Source organism: Rhamphochromis sp. 'chilingali' (assembly GCF_963969265.1).
Source record: "Rhamphochromis sp. 'chilingali' genome assembly, chromosome: 9".
Lineage (NCBI taxonomy): Eukaryota > Metazoa > Chordata > Actinopteri > Cichliformes > Cichlidae > Rhamphochromis > Rhamphochromis sp. 'chilingali'.
Window position 1 is genome coordinate 32,284,356 of NC_137936.1, and position 21,203 is coordinate 32,305,558.

General features: G+C 38.5%; 1 protein-coding gene across 4 annotated transcripts in view; it reads left to right on the forward strand.

The window, feature by feature from the left end:
• The window catches only part of LOC308402357 (metabotropic glutamate receptor 4-like), a 202,232-nt gene that overhangs the window by 165,016 nt on the left and 16,013 nt on the right, over positions 1-21,203 (forward strand). For 3 of the 4 annotated variants that reach the window (XR_013972741.1, XR_013972742.1, XM_080891126.1), the window contains exons 7-9: positions 4,608-4,808; positions 15,548-15,684; positions 16,848-17,783. Coding sequence is in view for 2 of the 4 variants with exons in the window: in XM_080891126.1 (XP_080747252.1) it covers positions 4,608-4,808; positions 15,548-15,684; positions 16,848-17,783 (1,274 nt within the window). In the remaining 2 variants the exon portion in view is untranslated. Of the gene's footprint in view, positions 1-4,607; positions 4,809-8,800; positions 8,856-15,547; positions 15,685-16,847; positions 17,784-21,203 lie in introns of those variants that run through there. The other variant, XM_080891127.1, reaches the window with a different exon arrangement.

The window sequence follows — 21,203 nt, forward strand, 5'->3', positions numbered from 1 at the left end:
AGTCTCACAGAATTTGTTTGAGGTTAAAGTATGACACTTGAGCTGCCTCTTCACTGGTGGGGAGCTTTGCAGTGTCCCTGTGGCAGCTGTGCAAAAACCACATGGGGCATGCTGCAGAATTATCAGTGTCCTGAGAGGGTTAGACTGCTTAGTGTGATCAAAGGATAAGGAGGGCATGAGTGACTGAAGAAAAAAAGTGAGACTTGTCTTTTAACTGGGAATGAAGGAGATGTAAAACTGATATTGATTAATGTTGAGAGGAGAGGGGAGGTAGAGCAGGGACCCATTTCGCTGGCTGTGTGTTTCGCCTCTGTATTAACGATGTGAGCGGAACAGCACAGAGAAAGTAATGCAGATAAACCGCGCATGTGCTCTCACATCCAACCATCTATTTTTATACTGCTCACCCTAAACAGCGTTCCAGGGTGACTAGGGGGGTTTTCAGCCTTCTCTGGGTAAGAGATGGGGAATATATTGGACAGCTTGCCCTTTTATTACAAAAAGGATTTTGTAAAAAGTAATTGAATTCATTGTGGAAATAGATTAAATTATTTTAGGAAGCAGAAAATCTCTGATCAGTGGTGTGATGGAGAGTTTAAATAGTTTAAAATTTAAAGCCTACCCTTGAGTTGATTCCAAGCGTGAGAACATGAAAAAGACGATACAACTAATACAACTATTAATCAGTAAATAGCAATTACATTTAATTAGTTAGAAATTTGACTGGGGTAGGTTTTGAAATCTGTTTGCTAATATGATGTAACCAAATAGGTTATTTGCATATACACTAATTGGCCACTTTAATAGGTGCACCTGAGTTGGACTCCACTTCAGCCTAATCCAGGTCAACCCCAATCCTGGACTGGGTTTGCCTCGAGAACTGCCCTAATTCTTCATATTCAACAAGGTGACAGGAAACATTGCTCTGAGATTCTGGTCCATATTGACATAATAGCATCACACAGTTGCTCCAGATTTGTCAACTGCACAACCATCCAGCAAATCTTTGTTTCACCACATCCCAATGCAGCTCACTATTAGATTAGATCTAGAGACTCTGGAGGCATTTTGAGGACAATGGATTCTTTGTCATGTTCAAGAGACACGTTTGAGATGAGCTTTGTGACATGGAACATTATCCAACTGCAAGCAGCCATCAGAAGATGGGTAGACTGCGGTCAAAAAGGGATAAACACAGACAATATTCAGGAAGGCTGTGGGGTTTAAACATTGTTCAGTTGGTTCTGAGGGGCTCAAAAGGTACCATTTGTTGGTTACACTGTTGTTTATTACATTGTTGTGACTTATCAATGGCTTTGTGGGTGATAAAACCAGCTGTGACATGTTTATTGAACATTAATACAGTATAGTTGTAAAATGATTTTTTTTTTTTAAATCAGTGTTAATATTGAAATTACATTTGCTTGAAGTTGCATTTTAATTATTTGCTTCAATAACCAATTTTTTGAGTTTTCTTTTTTGAGTATTAATCCAATAACAGTTTTTTAAATGTGATATCATATTTGTTATCACTTTTGATATTTTTTTAATATACTTTAAATTACTATTTCTGTTTGACTGAAAACATACACACAACAGCACATTTTTAGTCCGACATGAATTGAGACTTTAGCTCTACAATCACGTATAGGAAAATTCACAGAAAATGTGAAATGAAGGTGCGTGACACATGTCAGCAGCGTCACATTAACTTAAAAGATGGTCCGATTGCCTCAGTGGATTGGATGGCCTGCAGCCGGTCGTAAGCTGAAAAATAGGTCAAAGGTTTTGTGCCCACACTGTCTGTCACATAATGTCTTGTGTTTCACCTCAGTGGAAGACACCCACACTCAGCTTCTGCTTTGCTTAATCTAAAAGGATTTCTCTGAAAGCAAAACGCCAGCTTGGAAAAGTTGTGCGAGAGTGCCAAAATGCCAATGAGGAGTTAGCTACAAAGAGAGACAGAAGGAAAAAGGGAAACTGTCTTATGGAGAAGAGACAATACAAAGTTAGTGTGGGTGGCCTGCCAAGACTGAGAGAGAAATATCACTCTCACACCCACTCTGGCTCACAGGATTCCCCACGGCATAAGCATGGCGGCCAAACTGTGACAATCTCTGTCCAATCAAGGCCCTGTGGCCCTTAATTACTGAGCCGTAACCTCCAACAATAATTCATGCATTTTCAAAAGCTCATGAGATAATCTGAGACTTAAAACCCCTTTGGTCTGCAGTGAGGAGCTGGAGATCTAGCAAATGAAAGATGGCTAACAGAAGGAGACCTTTGCTGATTTGGAGGCTAGCACTCTCTCGGATTGAAGTAGCTGCCGAAAATAGCTTGCACCTCAAGAGGATAGTTGTTGCATGATAATGTTTAGGAAAAAGTTTACTTGTGAAAGCTGTATATCGGCATGTCCAAAAGTATCAGATAACCACATAGTCACAAAAAACTGTTCTAGCCTGTATATGGTTGAGGTTTGTTAAGGTGGCTTTTAATATTGATATTGATCATTTGTAGTTCATTAGTTCACATCGGTTCTGACAGTATAATGTCTTTCTTGTTATTAAGCCGTATTTGTTTGAACAATTATATGAAGGGGAGGCACCAACTGTGGAATTTTCAACCAATACCAATGTTTTATATAAATTTTTTTTTTTTTTTATGTTTAAGAAATTTTGTGACTTTAACTTGTTGTATTTGTGGCATCCTATTAGAGTACTACATTCGGATTCAGTGAGCTCTTTAAAACAACCTATTCTTTCACAAATGTTTAGAAAAACTGACTACATCCTTGGTGCTTGGTCTGTGGCAATGAGACTGAAAACACCTGATTTAAAAGATTAAGAGATGTTTAGTATAATGCAGGTCTGTCCATTTTTATTTTTGAAAATCATTCACTGCATAACAGTAAACTCTACTTTTAAATAGTCAGGTTTTGGCATGGCTTAGGTTTTGATTTAGTTACTCTCTGTCCTATGGCAAAATTGGTTTAACTTACTTTTTGTCATGTTTAAAAAGACTCTAGTTTACTAATGCATTAACCTAGAATTTAACCAAATTACTTACTGAAATATACTGAAAAATATGGAAGTAAGTTAAGAAGCTCTATAGCATCAAGTATTTTTTTCAACCAACAATATGGAAATTATTGTGTGAGTATCAGCAGCTCATTCCCTGCTGTGTGCTTATTAACTTGCAAAGCCTAATTGAATTCTATGCAGCTCTATCATTAGCTTATCCCTAGTAATTAGTCTATTGTAAATCTTAATTGAACACACCTGCTTTTAATAATGGCTAATGCACATACAGGAGATTTACATAGAAACAGCTTTAAGACTTCATGCATGTGAGCAGACAGCCGAAGTTAGGATTGGCACGTTGTATCTCCTTAGACCCCACCTCCTCACAGCAATTAACAATCACAAAAACCTCTGGAACAACCTGAGCCAGGATTAATAAACTCCTATCACGAGTTATTACATTGAGCCCATAAGGGGATTATCCCTGTCCTGTGAATGGATGTCTCTATTTCCTGCTTCTTTGGGTCTTCTAAATTGAACCAGGCAATAAATACTGAATTCAGAGTTGGACACTCAGTCAAGAAGGTAAGGAATACAAAAAATTGATCAAATTGGAAGAACTGTTTAAAGCAACTAATGAAAAATAGCATGAGGCATATTTTTAAAATTTGTAGAATAGAAATGCAGGCCCAAAACATAATGCTCACGAAAATCACACAGAGGGAACTCTACTACTCCTTCAGAAGATATAAGAAAGACTCTTCATTTTTAACAGATGAGATTTCCCAGAGGAGAAGACCTTGCACTCCAGATATTAGAATTGATTTGGTCCTCTGCAGCGATCCAGATATTTACTTTCTAGCTAATTGCAAGAGGCAACACCATTCAGTACATAAAAAATAAGACTCACTGAGGAGCAATGCATTTTCTTCTGTCTTTTGGACTGATGCCACACCCTTCGTTTAAAAGGTTTAGCTCATTCCAAGTAGCGTGAACACAATTGTCTTATCTAAAAGCTGCCATCCAGAGTGGGGATGACACAGAAGACAAGTGTTGAGAAGATAAGTTTTCCTGACTATTGGCACACATCAGTAGTATCTTCATCAAGTTACTTTATAAATTAGTTTCAAGATGGATTTTTTTTTTTTTGCTATAATTGTGCATATTAATTGTCTAGAACAGGCACTGAATATGCAACTTTATCATCGGCCTTCTTTAAACAAGTGTCAGAGACAAACTCACAAGTAGATAATTCTTTAAGCTGGATCCACTCATGGAAACCGCTCATGCCTTTAAATGAATACAGTTTTCTTAATTGCATGATGTGGCTGATAGAGCTACAGATTTTTTGCCTGATTGAGTCGTTTAAATCTACTTGTAAAATCTTTTTTCTGTCTCAAACATGATTGCTTGACTACATGGATACTAATACTGGACTCAACCTTGTCCTTGACATGGTGACCAAACCAAATGAATGACTGCAGATCATTACATATATCACTTACCACGATTTGAATTATTTCATGAATTCTTTTAACCAATTAATACTTATAAAACCACACACATGCATCTGTCTATGTCTTTCAGATCAGGAGCGAATCGGAAAGGACTCGCAATATGAGCAGGAAGGAAAGGTACAGTTTGTTATTGATGCCGTCTATGCAATGGCTCATGCCTTGCACAACATGCACAAGGAGCTGTGCCCGGGCAAGGTTGGTCTCTGCGCTAAAATGGACCCCATAAATGGCACTCATCTGCTGAAGCATATTCGTCGTCTCAACTTTTCAGGTCAGTTAAAGACACTCAAATATACACTTTTAGGGTCATTTGGTATTAGTTTTGAATTGACAACATCTTATGTCAATTAAAGTTTATTAGAATAAGTTTTATGAATCAGTGATGGGTTACATCACGTGTTACAGGGCCCTTTTTGGCAGCTGTCATTCTCGTATTTAAGTGGCACATTCTGTTACCAAATGCAAGTTTTTATGTTAAAAGGCTAACTGGTAATTCGAAAAGCCTTTTTGAAAAACCCTTGTGGCAGAGCTGAAAGGGTTTTGAGAAGCAGGTGTTTTTTGAGAAACAAATGCTTTAGTGGTCCTCAACCGCCCGCTTATAAATGGTTAAAAAAAGAAGAAAAAAAGTGGTATGGAGAGAATGGACAGATCAATCCAGGTTTGAAGTCTTTGGATAAAAGGTCTGTGAGGCTGTGAATGCTAAAAAGAGATGATTCTTCTCTTCTTTCAATTGCAGAACAGTGTTTTATATATGACTGCTATATATTTCCCACTGACTTTGTAGGAAACTCAATGCACATTTTCTACAAACTTCACATTTTTCATGTTAAATGTGAAGTTTTAAGGTTGAAAATGTGTGCTGTGAAAGATGCAAGCAATGTAGGATTACAAACATACATTGCTTATAGAAGTTCAATGGCCATCCGAGGTCTGTGTTTGAGGGTTAAAATGATAAGTACTTGACTTTCACATTATTAGAATTATTTTTTTTCGACACAACCATACAGTTTGAAGAACATTGTCTTACATTGAGATGCCATATATGGCTCCCGACCCAGCACACAACTTACTTTCCCCCCTCTACTGTATGACCTATTTCCCAACTCTTTATGTAGCATTACATTAAACCCAGTTATCAGTCAAGTTCATATTCATGACTGGCATATTAATAATTGACTGCTTTCACACAAAGAGCAGTGATCCAGAGTTTCATTATATAGTCAGCCTTTTTAAAGCAAAGCTGTTTAACGCAATTATAATTCTTTCATAGAGACTTGAGTATGCAGTGTTTGCACAGATAAATTATTCATTTGAACTCATGCTCTTCAAGCTAATTTGTCATTTTAATATCTAGTTATTACATTGGCAGAATGTCAATTTAATGTTTAATTCACATTTGGGAAGTAAATTTATATTTTTAATTTCAAAATAATTTTATTGGGTGATTCTGCAGGTTTTGGTATCATTAAACCTGCTTTTGAACATACAGTCAACATTTTGGGGTTATGACATAGTCTTTAGCTGCATTGCCCAAAGTCAGTTTTAGATGCATTGTTAAATCCATGTTTACAAGCTTGAAACAACCTACTTATAAAAAATAGCACTAGAGCACTACTAGGTTGCCACATAGACCCTAAGTGTGGCAATAAATGGGGACACTTTTTTTTTTTATTGGCCTAAAAAGCTTTTACTTAAGTGGTGTCAGTAATCACTACTGACTTCTGTGCTGAGTTATCTGGGCCAAAATGTTGCTTGTTAGAGTAAAGCAGTGTAAACTCCTGAAATCTGCTACCACTATTACAATGCCATAGTTGATGAATTGAAATCATAACTGAGCACAATTACGCCACTGATGGACATAAAGCTAGTTCCTTGTAATACTTCAGCAGGAGTCAGTGGTTTTTAGGCAACAAGCACCATGCCTGCGGCATTATTACCAAAGCAGGACTGTGTACAGTATTCAGTAAAATGTAATTTTTACTTTCGCAAATATAGTACTGTGCAAAAGTTTCAAGTCACCCCCCTTTACTTTTTTACAATTGTTTTACTTTCAAGGAAATAGATTTTCTTGTAATTCGTTAAAGTGGTTTTGAGCAATAGTTCTCCAGGTGTTCTTGAGGTCTATCAAAGTGTGAGGTTTTTGGTTTGGTTTTTTTTTAGCTTTTTTTTGACATTGTCTGCTTTTTTTTAGTCATATTAAAATCATTCAAGCACTGAAAAGGAGTCATTAGCTGAAAACTTGGCATGGTTTGCAGTGTGTCCTTAAAAAAAGGGGGAAATTGGACAAATAGATGACAAAAGAAGTGGTCAGCCTAAAGAAAATTGATCTACAACAGTTGCACTGTATCTGAAACTTGTGTCCTTAACAAATTGGGGAAAAAAATCCAACAAAGATGTGACACAGGACCTGAGAAACGCATCTGGCCCTTGAGTTGATCCATCTATTTTTTCACCGAAGCCTAATCAGAAATGGTCTTAGTGGAAGAGTGGCTATCAAGAAGGCTTTCTTAAGGAGGAGAAACAGGGAGAAAAGGCTGACGAATGTCAAGTCACGCAAGAACTGGACTGGAAATCAATGTCTAAAAGTCTTATGGAGGGATGCATCCAAATGTAATATTTTTAAACTAAATCGTTATCAATATGTACGAGGTTAGGAGAGAGGTACATCACTGAGTGTCTGCAGCTATCTATAGAAGATGGTGAAGGTTCTGTCATGGTTTGGTAGTGCATTTCAGTAAATGGTGTTGGGGATCCTGTCAAAATTAATGGAATGATAAATGCAGGTCAGATTTTGATCCACCAAGCAATTTGATTGGCAGTGACCAAATTTTTAGATAAACTTTTCTATTTATTTCTACTTTTCTATTTTCTATAGCTTTTCTGGTCAGAGGGCCCGGTGGCGCCAGTGTCCGGCAGCCTCGCCTCTGTCAGTGTGCCCCAGGGTGGCTGTGGCTACAGTGTACCTTGCCATCACCTGTGTGTGAATGTGTGTGAATGGGTAGATGACTGGATGTGTAAAGTGCTTTGGGGTCCTTAGGGACTAGTAAAGCACTATATAAATACAGGCCATTTACCATTTTTACCATTTATCTGTCTATTTCGAACATCTGGGCGATCATGGCTCAAAAGTGTGGAGTTCGCCTTGTAATCGGAAGGTTGCCGGTTCGAGCCCCGGCTCGGACAGTCTCGGTCGTTGTGTCCTTGGGCAAGACACTTCACCTACCGCCTACTGGTGTTGGCCAGAAGGGCTGATGGCGCAATATGGCAGCCTCGCTTCTGTCAGTGTACCCCAGGGCAGCTGTGGCTACAACTGTAGCTTGCCTCTACCAGTGTGTGAATGGGTGGATGACTGGGTGTGTAAAGCGCTTTGGGGTCCCTAGGGGGGACAGGTAAAAGCGCAAATACAGACCATTTATCATGCAAATATAAATAAAATTACAAGCAAAGTTTTCATGAATATCACCATCTACACAACGTTTATGCTTGAAACCTTTTTCAGCATAATAATGATTCAAAACACGCTGCCAATGCAATACTTTGATAGATAACACATACAATGGACGTTATCACTCGTGGATTAGTCTCCCTAGAGCCCGGATCTCAGAATTGTTGAAGCAGTGTGGGTTCATGTTGAAAGAGAACAAAAGGCAGGCAATTCCTGAGGACAACTTCAAGGCAGCCTGCCTAAGAGAATTCAGGATCATTAGAATTGTAGACACTCTGTCTTTGTCTTAAATACAGTATATCTTGATATCTGGAGTACAAGGTCTTCTCCTCTGGGAAATACAGTAAGAAATGAGGAGTGATTCAAGAGTTTTGCACAAGAGCAACCTTTTTAAAATCTTATTACATAATTCCTCAACACAATTTTTAGCATCAGTTCAGCTCTTTTCACCCTATTTATGATATATTGATGTAAAGTACTGATTACAATCTCCTGGCTTAGTAGTAAATCAGGTGCCCTTAGCACTGCTCCACACCAGCTGAGCTGCTCAGGATCCAATAATGTTAGATAAAAACAACTCGCAACATGCAGTATGTTGTTGAAAGTGGTTCTCGTGATCTGATGTGAAACAGCTTCTGTAGTTTTCTTTTCATCCCAGACAAACAGGTTCTGATAGTTTCTGTCTAGACAAATCATGTTTATGTCATTGTCTAGACAGTGATGTGTCCAATTTCGTATGCTGTATATAGACCAGTAAGCCTGGAGGTTCAAAGGCAACCACTCTTGAATTTAATGCAACTTCTGTTTCTCCCTTTTAGAGCTGATGTTTGGATGCTCCTACAAGAAATGACATTTTCGACCATGGGAAACAAGACATTGAATTAAAATTGACATATTGAATATATAAGAACTGTATGATGGAATAGCATGTTAGTAATGTGTGTGCATTATAAGTGCATCCACAATCATTTCAAACATTTATTTAATTGGGCTGTTTGTAAAGTAATGATTGAGAGATGCTCTCTGTAAAAATTGGTTTCAACAGGGTTTTAGCCTGTGAGCAGGGACAGAAAACTCCTGTGCAGTAAGCACTTTTGAGCTGAATTTTGTTCTTAGCAGGGAGACTATATTCACACCATCAGACCAGAGGGGTTGCCTTGAGGTTACGCTACATTTCATCTAATTGCATCAGCTCACAGTAGTATATTGAACTTGTCCAGATACATAAAACAGCCCAACAGCTGAGACTGTACTTACTGGCCAGTGTACAAAAACTTCAAAGATAATATTTATCTCTGTGTTGGGATATTAGCATGTTACTCAGCAGTAAATACACTGAGCAGTTGTCCTGCTTCTTCCTACAAATTGACAGAAATGTATGTGAAAGTAGGTCATTCTTTGTTGTGATGAATCATTCTTGAGGCCGAGCCAGCAAGAATCTATTGTTACACATTTCTGTTTATTGTAAGCAGTTTCAGCAGATATCTTCTAAAAATAATTCTAATTTCTTCCTCTGCAGACCTGCATAGTTAAGTCCATACACAGCTCAAATGCACTCTGTCTTACATTACAGATGTTGAAACTGGTAAAGGTCAACAAGTTCCTTTAAATACAAAGATGTACTAAACCTGCTCCTCATGTGCCAGGAAAATACATAAATGCATCAATATCTGAGCAGACTGTCATGGGCTCAACAAGGGACACAGTAGCTGATGACAGATAACCTTTTAGAAAATATTAAAAGAAAAGTCAAAAAACATTTATTTCTATTGGTCTGTGGCGTCTGTGCTTTCTCGAAAAAGCTTTTATTCTTTTGTATTTTCCCACACAGATGTATCTGGGGATGTAACTGTGTCTCCTCTTTTGTAAATCACCAACTTCACAAGTGCTGATTATTGGTTCATTCAGTAGCAGCTGGAGCTGCAGCCCACAAAGCGAAAGAATCAAACACCTTCAATCTATCTTTATCCACTGTTTGACACTTTAGAGCTTTCCTTTTCTTGCTCCTTTTCAGCAATGCATGTATCTAATGGTTGTTGAGGCTTCAGTGGGCCACAGTTGAATGGAGCTTCCTGTCAGTGTTTCATGGCTCTTGCAATCACATCAGGGGGAGGTGTTTTTGTTCTACCTCTGACTGAAAAGCAGTGGCCTTTCCACTGTCTTTCTCACCAGGGACAGCAGTTATGAGTGTGGAATAAAGGCACGCTCTCAGGTTTTTCCATTTTTCCACACTTCTCTTTCTTCTCAAGGATGTGCAAGATCTTCATTGTTGCATAGCACAAAAGCTAATTCTATACTGACATATTTTTTTGCATGTGCAGTATGTCTGGGGTTTTTTTGTATTCGGCATCATACTCAATCATGTTATTGACAAAAGATCCCCCCATATCTTATAGGAACAGACATTATCTTAAAAAAAGATCTATTTATCATTCTCTACTATCAACTTCTGTCCCCTCAGATGAGCAGTACATCCTGTTGTTTACAGAGTCTGTGTCTAATACAGAAGCTATAACAGTAAAGAAAATGTTGAAATACCAGCTGGGGTTGTTATTTATCTTTATTTGAAACAACTTTAATTCTACCAGAAATAGGCCTTCTTTAATGCTAGTGCTTGTAACCGTTTGATGAACCGCTCTCATTTTAAAATCGTATTCAGGGTGACTGTAGGAGGTGTGACCTCGTGGCTATGGTGTGTTGCAGGTAATGTGGAAACACAGAGAATGACTGACCACCACTCAGTGTAGTGTGGACAGCGTCAAAGAGCTCGTAGTCAGAGCTAACCAGGCATGAGGAGCTACTGTCAGACTGTGTTTCTCCTCTGGAAAGATGGAGAGTGCGGTGGAGCTTTGTCAGCCAATGGAAACACATTTAAAGTCCTTTGAGAGTGTTCCTGTGCACGCACCTTAGTTGTACTATAGCTGAACTGCTTTTCAGACGAGAGTGGCTTTTCTGTGTTCTTGTTTGTAAGGCAGTGTCAGTACATGGCCACATAACACAATTTTGTCTCTTCATCAGCCCTAAATAATTTGTTGCGCATTGGAAGTGCAGTGTTTACTTGTGTTTTTCTGGCTAGAACTGCTGAGTCAGCAGAAGACGATAAACTGAACAAACCAGTTTTAGAGCAGCGGGGTGTGGCAGTGGAAAGCTGGCAGATGTTGCTCGGAAACACAGACAGAGGGAGAGACTATGCTCGTGAAGAGAATCTCTGAAGTTGCTTTACACTGATGACTTTTCATTGTGAAAGTTTTGAAGTAGGATTCAAAAACACTTCTCATCATTCCATATGAAAGCACTGTTTTCATTCACTTACTATTCTAGTGAGTGTTTTTGGGTCTTTTTGCATCTTTCTGAGCCTAGATTAAATGAGTCAATACAACAATAGCAACACTTGCAGCACACTGAAAGCTCAAAAGGTATATTCATGCTTTTACATGCTTTTAAAACAGCTGCACGTCAGGTTGTATTGACAATATTTTATGGTGCTCCCAAATAAGGCAGAGACAGACTAAATGAAAGCTGTGTTTCTGTTTTATAAAGAGAAAATGTTTAGTGTGATATAGCTGCTGTTGCACTGATGAAAATAGTGCTGTGAGATTCCACATTATGCTAAATTTACCATGCTAGCTCTAACATTACTGTTTTTTCACTCCTCTGATGCTTTTTGCATGTCCTTCATTTGTTTGTGTTGGGTAATATTTAAATACTGGCTTTTATGTGACAATTTGCAGTGTTTTAAAATATCTACACTCTCTTAGCAGATCCAAAACCCAGATGTGTTGTGGTGATTTGAATATATACATTTTCACATATTATAGGGTTTTTAAAAGCAACCACTTGCATGCTTTCAGAACATTTTAGGGCCAGTTTAAGAGTACTTGCAGATAGTGAACGTGTATATGCTATGACTGAGCAATCATGTACAGGTCATGCCTGTGACTGAATGGCTTAAAGAGTGAAAGTGGATCCATGCCAAATTCGACATTGTGTCTGGGTACAGGTCATTAAGAGTTAATGACCAGCTGTCATGTTGTTGTCATTCACTGAGGTGTTCTGGTTGTGCATCGATGCAGAACAAGCACATGCTGGATTAATGATCATATCATGGCAATTATTAAAGAGTTTATGTATACATTTACTCGGGATTGTCACAACAGTGCAAGACAGAAAGAGGTCAAAATCATTAAATATTACATATAATTACTAGCACCTCATTAACCCCAAACGAGCAGCCTGAGGTACACACTTGTGCTACCCCCAGGCTACAGTTCACAGCACAATGGAGCCATGGAACAGTCCTCTGTGCAAATAAATCTTTCCTGGACTTGAGAGTTGACTATTTAGACAAGCAGTTTAGGGGATGAGAAATCTAATTTCTTAGCTGCAACTGAAAACTGACCATAGTGCCGCAAAATAAACTACCTTCCTGCACACTTAAGATTGTATTTCCCCATTTTTCTTTAATTTTGTTTCATTATAGAAAAATAAGTGGCCAATATTTTGTTAAATTTTGTTGATATCCTGTTCTAGTCCCAAAGTATTTGGCCCCCCATACTGCATTATTCTAGAAAAGCTATGTCTAGTTAGCATTTAGAAAGCTAGCGTTATATCATGTGATAGCAAGGTCATTTATAGTCATTTGAAAAGAAAAGTACACCACATGATTAAATAACTTGTGGAACCAACTTCATCAGCAATAAGTAATCTCTGTAAAATTACTGTACAACATCTTTACAATATCTGTAGAACATTGCTTAAGTTGATTTTGGTTTGCAGGCACTTGTTTATACAAATGTTTCTCAAGGGCCCACCACAGCGTTTCAGTCAGGTTGAATTGGGAGCTTTTGACTGGGTCAACACCTTGATTCTTTTCTTTTTCACCCATCCTGTTGTAGATTTGCTTGTGTGCTTGTAGTCATTGCGCTTTTGTTTGGCCCATTTTTCAATAAGCTTTAGCTGTCAGAAAAATGACCTCGCATTTGACTCTGGAATATTTTCACATATAGATGAGTTCAGTCGACCTAGTGACTGCAAGGTGCACAGGTCCTGTGGCTCAAAAACAACCCAGTATTATCACCACCGTGCTTGACAGCTAGCATGAAGTGTTTGTTCTGATATGTGTTTGGTTTTCAGCAAGTGCATGCTGTACATTAAGGCCAACCATCTCTACTATGGACCCACCTGTCTAAAGGACATCGCTTCACAAGTCTTATGGGTTGATTAGGTTCAGCTTTACATATTTAAGCTGTGCTGCTGTGTTCTTTATAGAGAAAAGACTTTTCCCCTTTTTCTCCTTCTTATTAAGAAATACTTGCTCAGTCTTTTTCTAATTGTACTGTTATGAAGCTTTTATAGAGTTGGTCACACTTGCTGACGATCAGTTAATCAACTGCTTTGATTAGCACCCAGCTGCTTCTTACTCTTAGTTTTTGGCTGGACTTCATATTCCTCACATTTGACTCCTCGCATTAGTTTCTTGAATTCTCCAGATTTCCAATATTAAAAGTTACATGGTGTGAAAATGCTTTAGTTGTCAAGATCCAAAAGTATTCAACTGTACAAACACTGTTCTTGCTGATGTCTCTTTTAGTGCATCTAACCACATTGCTCCATGCTATTCAAAGTCAATGTAGCACAAGGAATTTGGGGCTTAATGCACCCTGTCTCTATTGTGTGTCCCACATACATACTAAAACCAACATCATTGTTTTTATATTTATAATGACCCAACAGAAAAATAAAGAATAGTCCATTTAAATGTTATTACAAAATAATATATAAATAAAATCACTGCAAAACTGCTTTGTTTTTGTATATGTGCATAAAAGAGAAGATTAACAGTTGCTCAGAGACTCAATAAGAGATCAGTCAGTCTATGAAAGGATTTAATTTGCAAAGCAAGCATAACCAAAAGGCCCACAAGGCTTTACATACAACTATATCAGACGCATTGCCGTATCATTCTCTTAAAGCTGCCAGTGACATTCATGGTCCGTTTTCCTCTTTCACTGAAGGTGTCCATAGGAGCGCTTGATCTCATAGTCTATATCCAAGCTTTTAAGGCTTTGGCTTGAGGTTATGTGTTCAACCATGACAGCGTAGGCAGACAACCATGACACTGGAAGGCAGATAGCTTTAATCTTTTTGAAATTCCGCTGGTCATTAGTGAAAATAAAACAAGCTTTGCATGATTAAAATCTCTGAACAAAAATGTCATAGCTTACTAATACTGGCGATGTTCTTAATATTTTTATATAAAAACTGCCTCTGTGGTTCATAAAGTCACTGTAATCCTCCCATGATCAGTAACTGCTTTGTGATGTGGGCGGCATTGTCACAAGGCTGAGTAAAACAGTAATGCCTTAATCCAACAGGGCTGACTCATTGAGATGTGGATTACAGTGCCGCTTCCCCAGAATTGAAACAAAAAGCAAGGACAAAAAAAATTCTCATCAGCAGAAAATCCATCAGCAGCAATTGGCCAGGTTTACCTTTTTCGTCTTAACTGAGATTTTAATTGTCTTTGGGAGACTTAATGTTAAACCACAAGTGGCCTAAATTAAAATAAAATAAAATAAAATAAAAAGAAGCATTTACGCCATTCTCTGGCCAAGGAAGACCATTCTATGAATACCATACTGTGATTAACATACTTATCATAAAACAGGAACACAGGAATATTATTTAGAGTCATTATTGGAAAGATAAATTATAGCCCACCTTAGTTGACAGAAAAATCAGTACAAAATGCGGTCAGTACTCTATCTCTGAACTTCCTGCTCAACTCCAACTGTTTACAGCCAGTTTGCTGTAAGAAGAAGGCAGGCTCTTAAGGTTTCTTGTGTGCAGTGAGATGCACTGATAATGGATTTTTCTTAAAAAAAAAAACCCACAGAAACAAAACAAAGTGATAAAAGAGAACCATGAAAATTCTAATTCTAATAGTCAGATTCCTATGTATTTTTTATTTATTCTACCATATATGGGTTTAATTGCCAAGATCGATAAGCTTAGGAAACTGGAAAATTTGATTATGTTTAAGATGAGAACTCTGATAAACACACACTGCTGTCTTCACTTTACTTGGTTCTTTCAGATTCTGTTTTGTTGTGTTTAAGAAGTTTGCATGTTGACATATCTGTCCTACCACTTTTAGCCAGTGCAAACTACAATGGAAAAATAACATTTGTCTCAATTTCCATTCTCTGGTAGCTACATGTGCAGGATCGTTATGTATTTACACTTAATCCCACCTACAGCCAAGTAGAAATGTAGTGGAAGCAACTGTCAACTAGCCAAAAGCTAAAAACAGAAGTCACCATTGCTTTCAGTTATTGAACTCAGTGAAAATGTGGTCAGTAATCCAAGACTGGATGGTTCATTCAGAACTTTGCTGGTCTTTGATGGATCTCCACCTCCTCCACACCCTTACTTTCCACATATTGATGAATTATTGTACACTATAAAATCACCCATGAGCACAAGAACTGAAAAATTGTAAAAAAGCACACACAGAACACAAAAAAACAGATAATGATGATAAATATTTTTGTTCTCTCACTCAGGCATAGCTGGCAACCCAGTGCTCTTCAATGAAAACGGAGATGCCCCTGGACGCTATGAGATCTACCAATACCAGATCAGAAACCGAACAGCCGAGTACAAAATTATTGGTCACTGGGCGGATCAACTCCATCTGAATGTGAGCACTGGCATTTTCTATTCTGTGTCCCCTACAACTTATGTTTGTGTCAGTGTTTGCAATGAAAATCCTCCGAAAGGTTACTTCAGCTCTGCAGCTGCATGTTAGATCTCTAACCCCTCTAAACCATTTCACAGTGCTCAGTTCTATCTTCAAAGGTGTAAATATCCAGGGGGCACTTTAAATGATTAACAGAATGGACTGTGATGAAAAGAAAGCCACGGGAGCTTACGGACAGACATATTTAATATCAGACAGCAGACGGCATCACTGACTTCCAAAAACAATACTGTGGGCAGGCAGTGTGATGAAGTAACAGTATTATAACAGTAAATTACATAAAGGACTCAAACAAATTATGTTTTCACAAAATGAAGAGGGGGCCTTGGGCAGGCAAATGAGTTCAATTGAACACATGAGGCCGGCTGAGGGGAGCTTTGTCTTCTTCACCTCTTTCAACAACATGTGCTGAAAGAAAAAAAGAAAGGTAAGGTATTTGTAGGCACCTACTGTAAAATGTGCCAGCAGTATTTAATTAGTGTTATTTGAGTTCTCAATTAAATACACATTTAAAGACAAATTTACTGCCTTTGAATGAACTGGCACAATTAAATAAAACCGATAACATTAAAGGGAGTAGACCTTGTTTCAAATGATGAATTTAATTTATCCTCCAAAGTATGCTTAGGAAACTGTAAAATCCACAAAGGGGAATAATATTTTGAAATGAGACATCTCTTTCTACTTTGATTGATTAATTTTTAACACAAAAAATTGCCAAAGCCAAAAAAAAAAAAAATACAGGAATTGTGCCATTAGTTCACTGCAGGACAAACATTGCGTTTCTCTTTTCCTCTCAGACTTGCCCTTCAGAAAAGTTGACTTACCACTGAAAGATTTTGCTGAATGTATGAGGAATACTTGAATAGTTTGCCTTTTTTCAACTTCTCACCCAAATAAATACAGAGAACCAAAAACACGAATTCTCCTTGGCTTCCAGAGCTTCTGATGACCATTTTGGATCAATAAAGCACCCTTTTGTACCTATCTCAGCTGTATGCAATTCAGTGAGCTTTGTACACTAAAAATCTTTTCTCAGATGTTTCTTCTCTCTCTCTATCTGTCCATTCATCCCTTTCCACATTCCTCTGCCTCCCTCATAGGTTCGTTCAATGCAGTGGCCCGGTGGTGTCCGTCAGATCCCTTCCTCAATCTGCAGCCAGGCCTGTCGCCCTGGTGAGCGCAAGAAGATTGTGAAGGGCATCCCTTGCTGTTGGCACTGCGAACGCTGCGATGGCTATCAATACCAGGCAGACACCTACACGTGTAAGATGTGTCACTTTGATTTGAGGCCCAATGAGAATCACACAGGCTGCGTTCCAATCCCCATTGTTAAGCTGGAGTGGAGCTCTCCGTGGGCAGTCATCCCTGTGTTTGTTGCAGTCATTGGCATCATGGCCACTTTGTTTGTGGTGGTCACATTCGTTCGCTACAATGACACTCCAATTGTGAAAGCATCAGGCCGGGAGCTAAGCTATGTCCTGCTAACTGGCATTTTTCTCTGCTATGCCACAACGTTCCTGATGATCTCTGCCCCTGATGTCGTAATCTGCTCCCTTCGTCGGATCTTCTTGGGTCTGGGGATGAGCATTAGTTATGCTGCTCTGCTTACCAAAACCAATCGTATTTACCGCATCTTCGAGCAGGGTAGTATGTCTGTGAGCGCGCCAAAGTTCATTTCTCCAGCCTCACAGCTAGTCATCACGTTCACCCTAGCCTCGGTGCAGCTGGTCGGGGTGTGCATCTGGTTTGTTGTGGATCCCTCCAAAGCTATTATTGACTATGAGGACCAGAGAACCTCTAACCCAGCGATGGCTCGTGGTGTGCTCAAGTGTGACATCTCTGACCTGTCCCTCATCTGCCTGCTTGGCTATAGTATGCTGCTCATGGTCACTTGCACAGTGTATGCCATTAAAACCAGAGGGGTGCCGGAGACCTTCAATGAGGCCAAACCAATTGGTTTTACTATGTACACCACCTGCATTATTTGGCTAGCATTCATCCCAATCTTCTTTGGCACATCACAATCAACAGAAAAGGTAAGCTTACAACTAATACTGGAGTGCAATTTGTATTTTTTGCCTGTCAGTTTCTTTTAAGAAATGCTTAGTTTTGTGTAGCTGCATGTCTATCTTTAACACCTATTAGCGTGGCTTTTGGCATTCATATTTCTTGACATTTACTTAGAAGACAAAAATAACCTCACAAATAATTGTACGCTGGTGACCATGTAAAGCAGAAGTAGTCTTATCATAACAAACCCATAGCGGGTTTACAGACTGACTTCAACCAGTATTACCTGGTTTCCCTAGTTTCCTTTAACAATTGTCTTTATCTTGGTTTATTAGAATATCGCAATTATCAAGAAAGACATGAAACAAAGATTATAGAAAAGATTTTCTCTACTGCTCTATCCAGTTATTCAACCTCTTGTGGGCGGTGGGGTGACCATTGGGTTAAGCCTTCCTGCAGTATTAAGCATTTATAATTAGATCCACCAAGTCTGCTGAATTAAAGTGCTGTTTGAATGTTAAATATGTATCTAATTATATACTTAATATAATGAAAAGGCTAAATTATGGTTCTACTCAGTTTTCCTTACTGCTGTTCTGTAATTTTTAAACATTTTGTGAAGTACCAGTAATTATAAAAACCAAGAACTTAAAAAGAGGATGCTTGTGAATACAGAATCTGCAACGTGTACACATAAAGTAATGTAAATGTTTCTGTAATAACTCTGAAGGCAACTCACAAGCCTGTGACTCACATATATGTGACAGCTGTATGCCACAGTGCATTAGGGAACCATGAGCTGTTTACATAAACACAAGCTCACACTCTTATTCCCATGTCAAATCAATGTGCCCGACCTCTTGAACCATAGACCTGGACTGTGTTCAGCAGGAGCACTGAGGTCAAGAGGGATCCAAATGGGACATGGAAATGAAGGTTGGGCTTGGACCTCACATTCAGAGGAGAAAGTCTGGGGACAAAGCCAAAGGGGTACAACAATGACACAATAGCAATGTGTTGATGCAGTTGAAAGAGGTGTTTTGGCAGTGTAACAAAAGGGGCTTGATGGCTACAAGAGAGGGCAGTGGTGAGACAAAAAAACAAAAAAGCCCTAAAACTGGCACGGACACTATCAGCAGTGCCAGCATGGGTCTGACAGATGCAACAAATTAATCCTTACCTTCTTCCATTTGGGATTAAACAAAACAATACATCAAAATGCTGGCCTGGAAACTGGCTGTGATAGTTAGCTTGGTGGGAAGAAAAGTGTGTATTGTGGTTCAGAGCACACCCCGCCCCCTCCCAATTTCTGTAGTTTGCGGCATTGCAGAAAATCTGCATATGACTGTAGCCAATTGTATTATATTTATGCATTATGTGATTGGCAGTACAATGACTTATTTTCATATGCTGCATGTTGCATTAATACTATGAAGTCCAAGCTACAGGCTTTCTCTTACCCCAAATGTTAACTAGCATGAACAGAAAAAGTGCAGACAACAGCATTTAGATGCTGAAAACTGAGAGACCAGTTGAGTTTCACACATATTGCTTGATTAATGTTACATTTCCTCAATATAGTCAGAGGGGAAAAACAACCATCAGCTGTCGTCACTATACATTTTTCATTATCATACACGTAGCATACATAGTAAAGAAGAATTGGTCCAAGTGCAAAGCCCACATTATTTTTTAATGTGAGTGTTGCACATCTGAAGTCGCATGTCAACACCAGCCGCGGAGATCAGCGAGTTCTTTGTTTAATCATTCCATCTCCTCTCTCTGAAGATGAAAGAGAATTATACAATCACAGAGAGATTGAACAGCTTTTTTAGAGGATGAGGTAATCCATTAGCTAGCCTGGCTTTGAATAGTAAAATAGAAGTGAAAAAAAAAATCTTTGAAGGGTATGTGAAGTCCTACTTTTTGTTCCTTACCTCAGATGAATTTAATTTACAAACCCTGAAAACTTTTCTCACCCAGTCTTAATATAAAACACTTTTCTTGATCTAAATTACATGAGTCACTTATTAATTATTATTTCCTGTGGAAAACTGTACACACTATGGCTGGAGGACAGTTTTACTTTTATCATTTAGAAAACTTTTACTTTGGCCCTGAGCTATGTTAAGGTAAAGCACAAAATGGAACACAAAATGGAAGTTTAGCTTCAGGGAAATGTCCTACATTTTTTTCTTTCCTCATTTGAGAGAGAATAATCATATTTAATATATAACCCAAAAGGGCTGTTGAGTGTTGAGTCTGAAAAACTTAATTTAAGTTACTCTCCAATATGGTTTGTAGCTTTGTCAGACCACACAGCATACTGCTACTGCAAATGTTTTTTTGGTTTCTTTTTTTGTTTTTTTTACCAAGCATTTAGAAATAATGGGAACAAAGATCGGATGTAACTTAATGAATCAGAATGAGTTTTGTCCCTTGAGAGCAAGAGCCCGTATTAAGATATTGCTGTAGAAAAATACATAAAAGTCTTAAGAAGGCAGAGGTCAAAGCAGATGAATGTCCACAGAACATGGAAACATTGGTTTCTTGTAACGAAGGCTACATCCTCACTAGCCTGGATAGATTTGAAAAGGCGTTTTCGTCTGGAAACGCCTCGTGTCCACACTATCGTTTTCAGTCGTTTTCACAGAGTTGTCAGTCCACACTGAAACGGCCAAAACCGCTTATGTTCCAATACTGCACATGCGTGAAACGCAAGACGATTCGATCTGCCTCATTTCTGTCTGTTGTTTATTTACTTTCCGGCCCTTTGAAACGTCGTGGCAAAATGTTGAGGAAAAGCACCAAGTTTTTTAAACGGACTAACGATGAGGTGGAGTTGTTGCTGCGAGTACCAAAAGAGTACGAAGTTGCAAAAGCCAGTGAGAATTAAGAATTTGAAGAAAAGCTATCTGAAGCATTTACACAGTGGGGGGGGAAAGGGATTGGGCATCTCTTGGATTTATGTAAGCATCTTGCGTGTAGCTCCAAAAGTTGATTCTATTCATCTGGACGTAGCGTTTTGTGGGAGAAACGTTTCGTCACTCATCGAAGTGACTTCTTCAGTCTCGACTGGTTGTTACATTTACAAAAGTCTAACTTGTAATTTGAACAAAAATAATTTCATGTTTCTAGGTTGAACGTAATTAAATCATGTAGGATCTGTATGAAATTCAACAACTTAATTTGTTCTTGTTGAGATGACATGATACAATCTAGTAAGAGTGGTTAGTTGCTGGACTCATGAAATTCACAAGATTGCATGACATTTCAAACTGTAGGAAAATCACTGGCGTTTTAAGAGACAGACAACTACACACACACCACGTGTATGCTATCGCTATTTATTGTGGTTTAACCTGTCATGGACAAAAACGTACAGAAAATTTGAGAGCAAACAAAGCAACCGCTGTATAATGCCCTCTGCTATCTTAATTTAACTG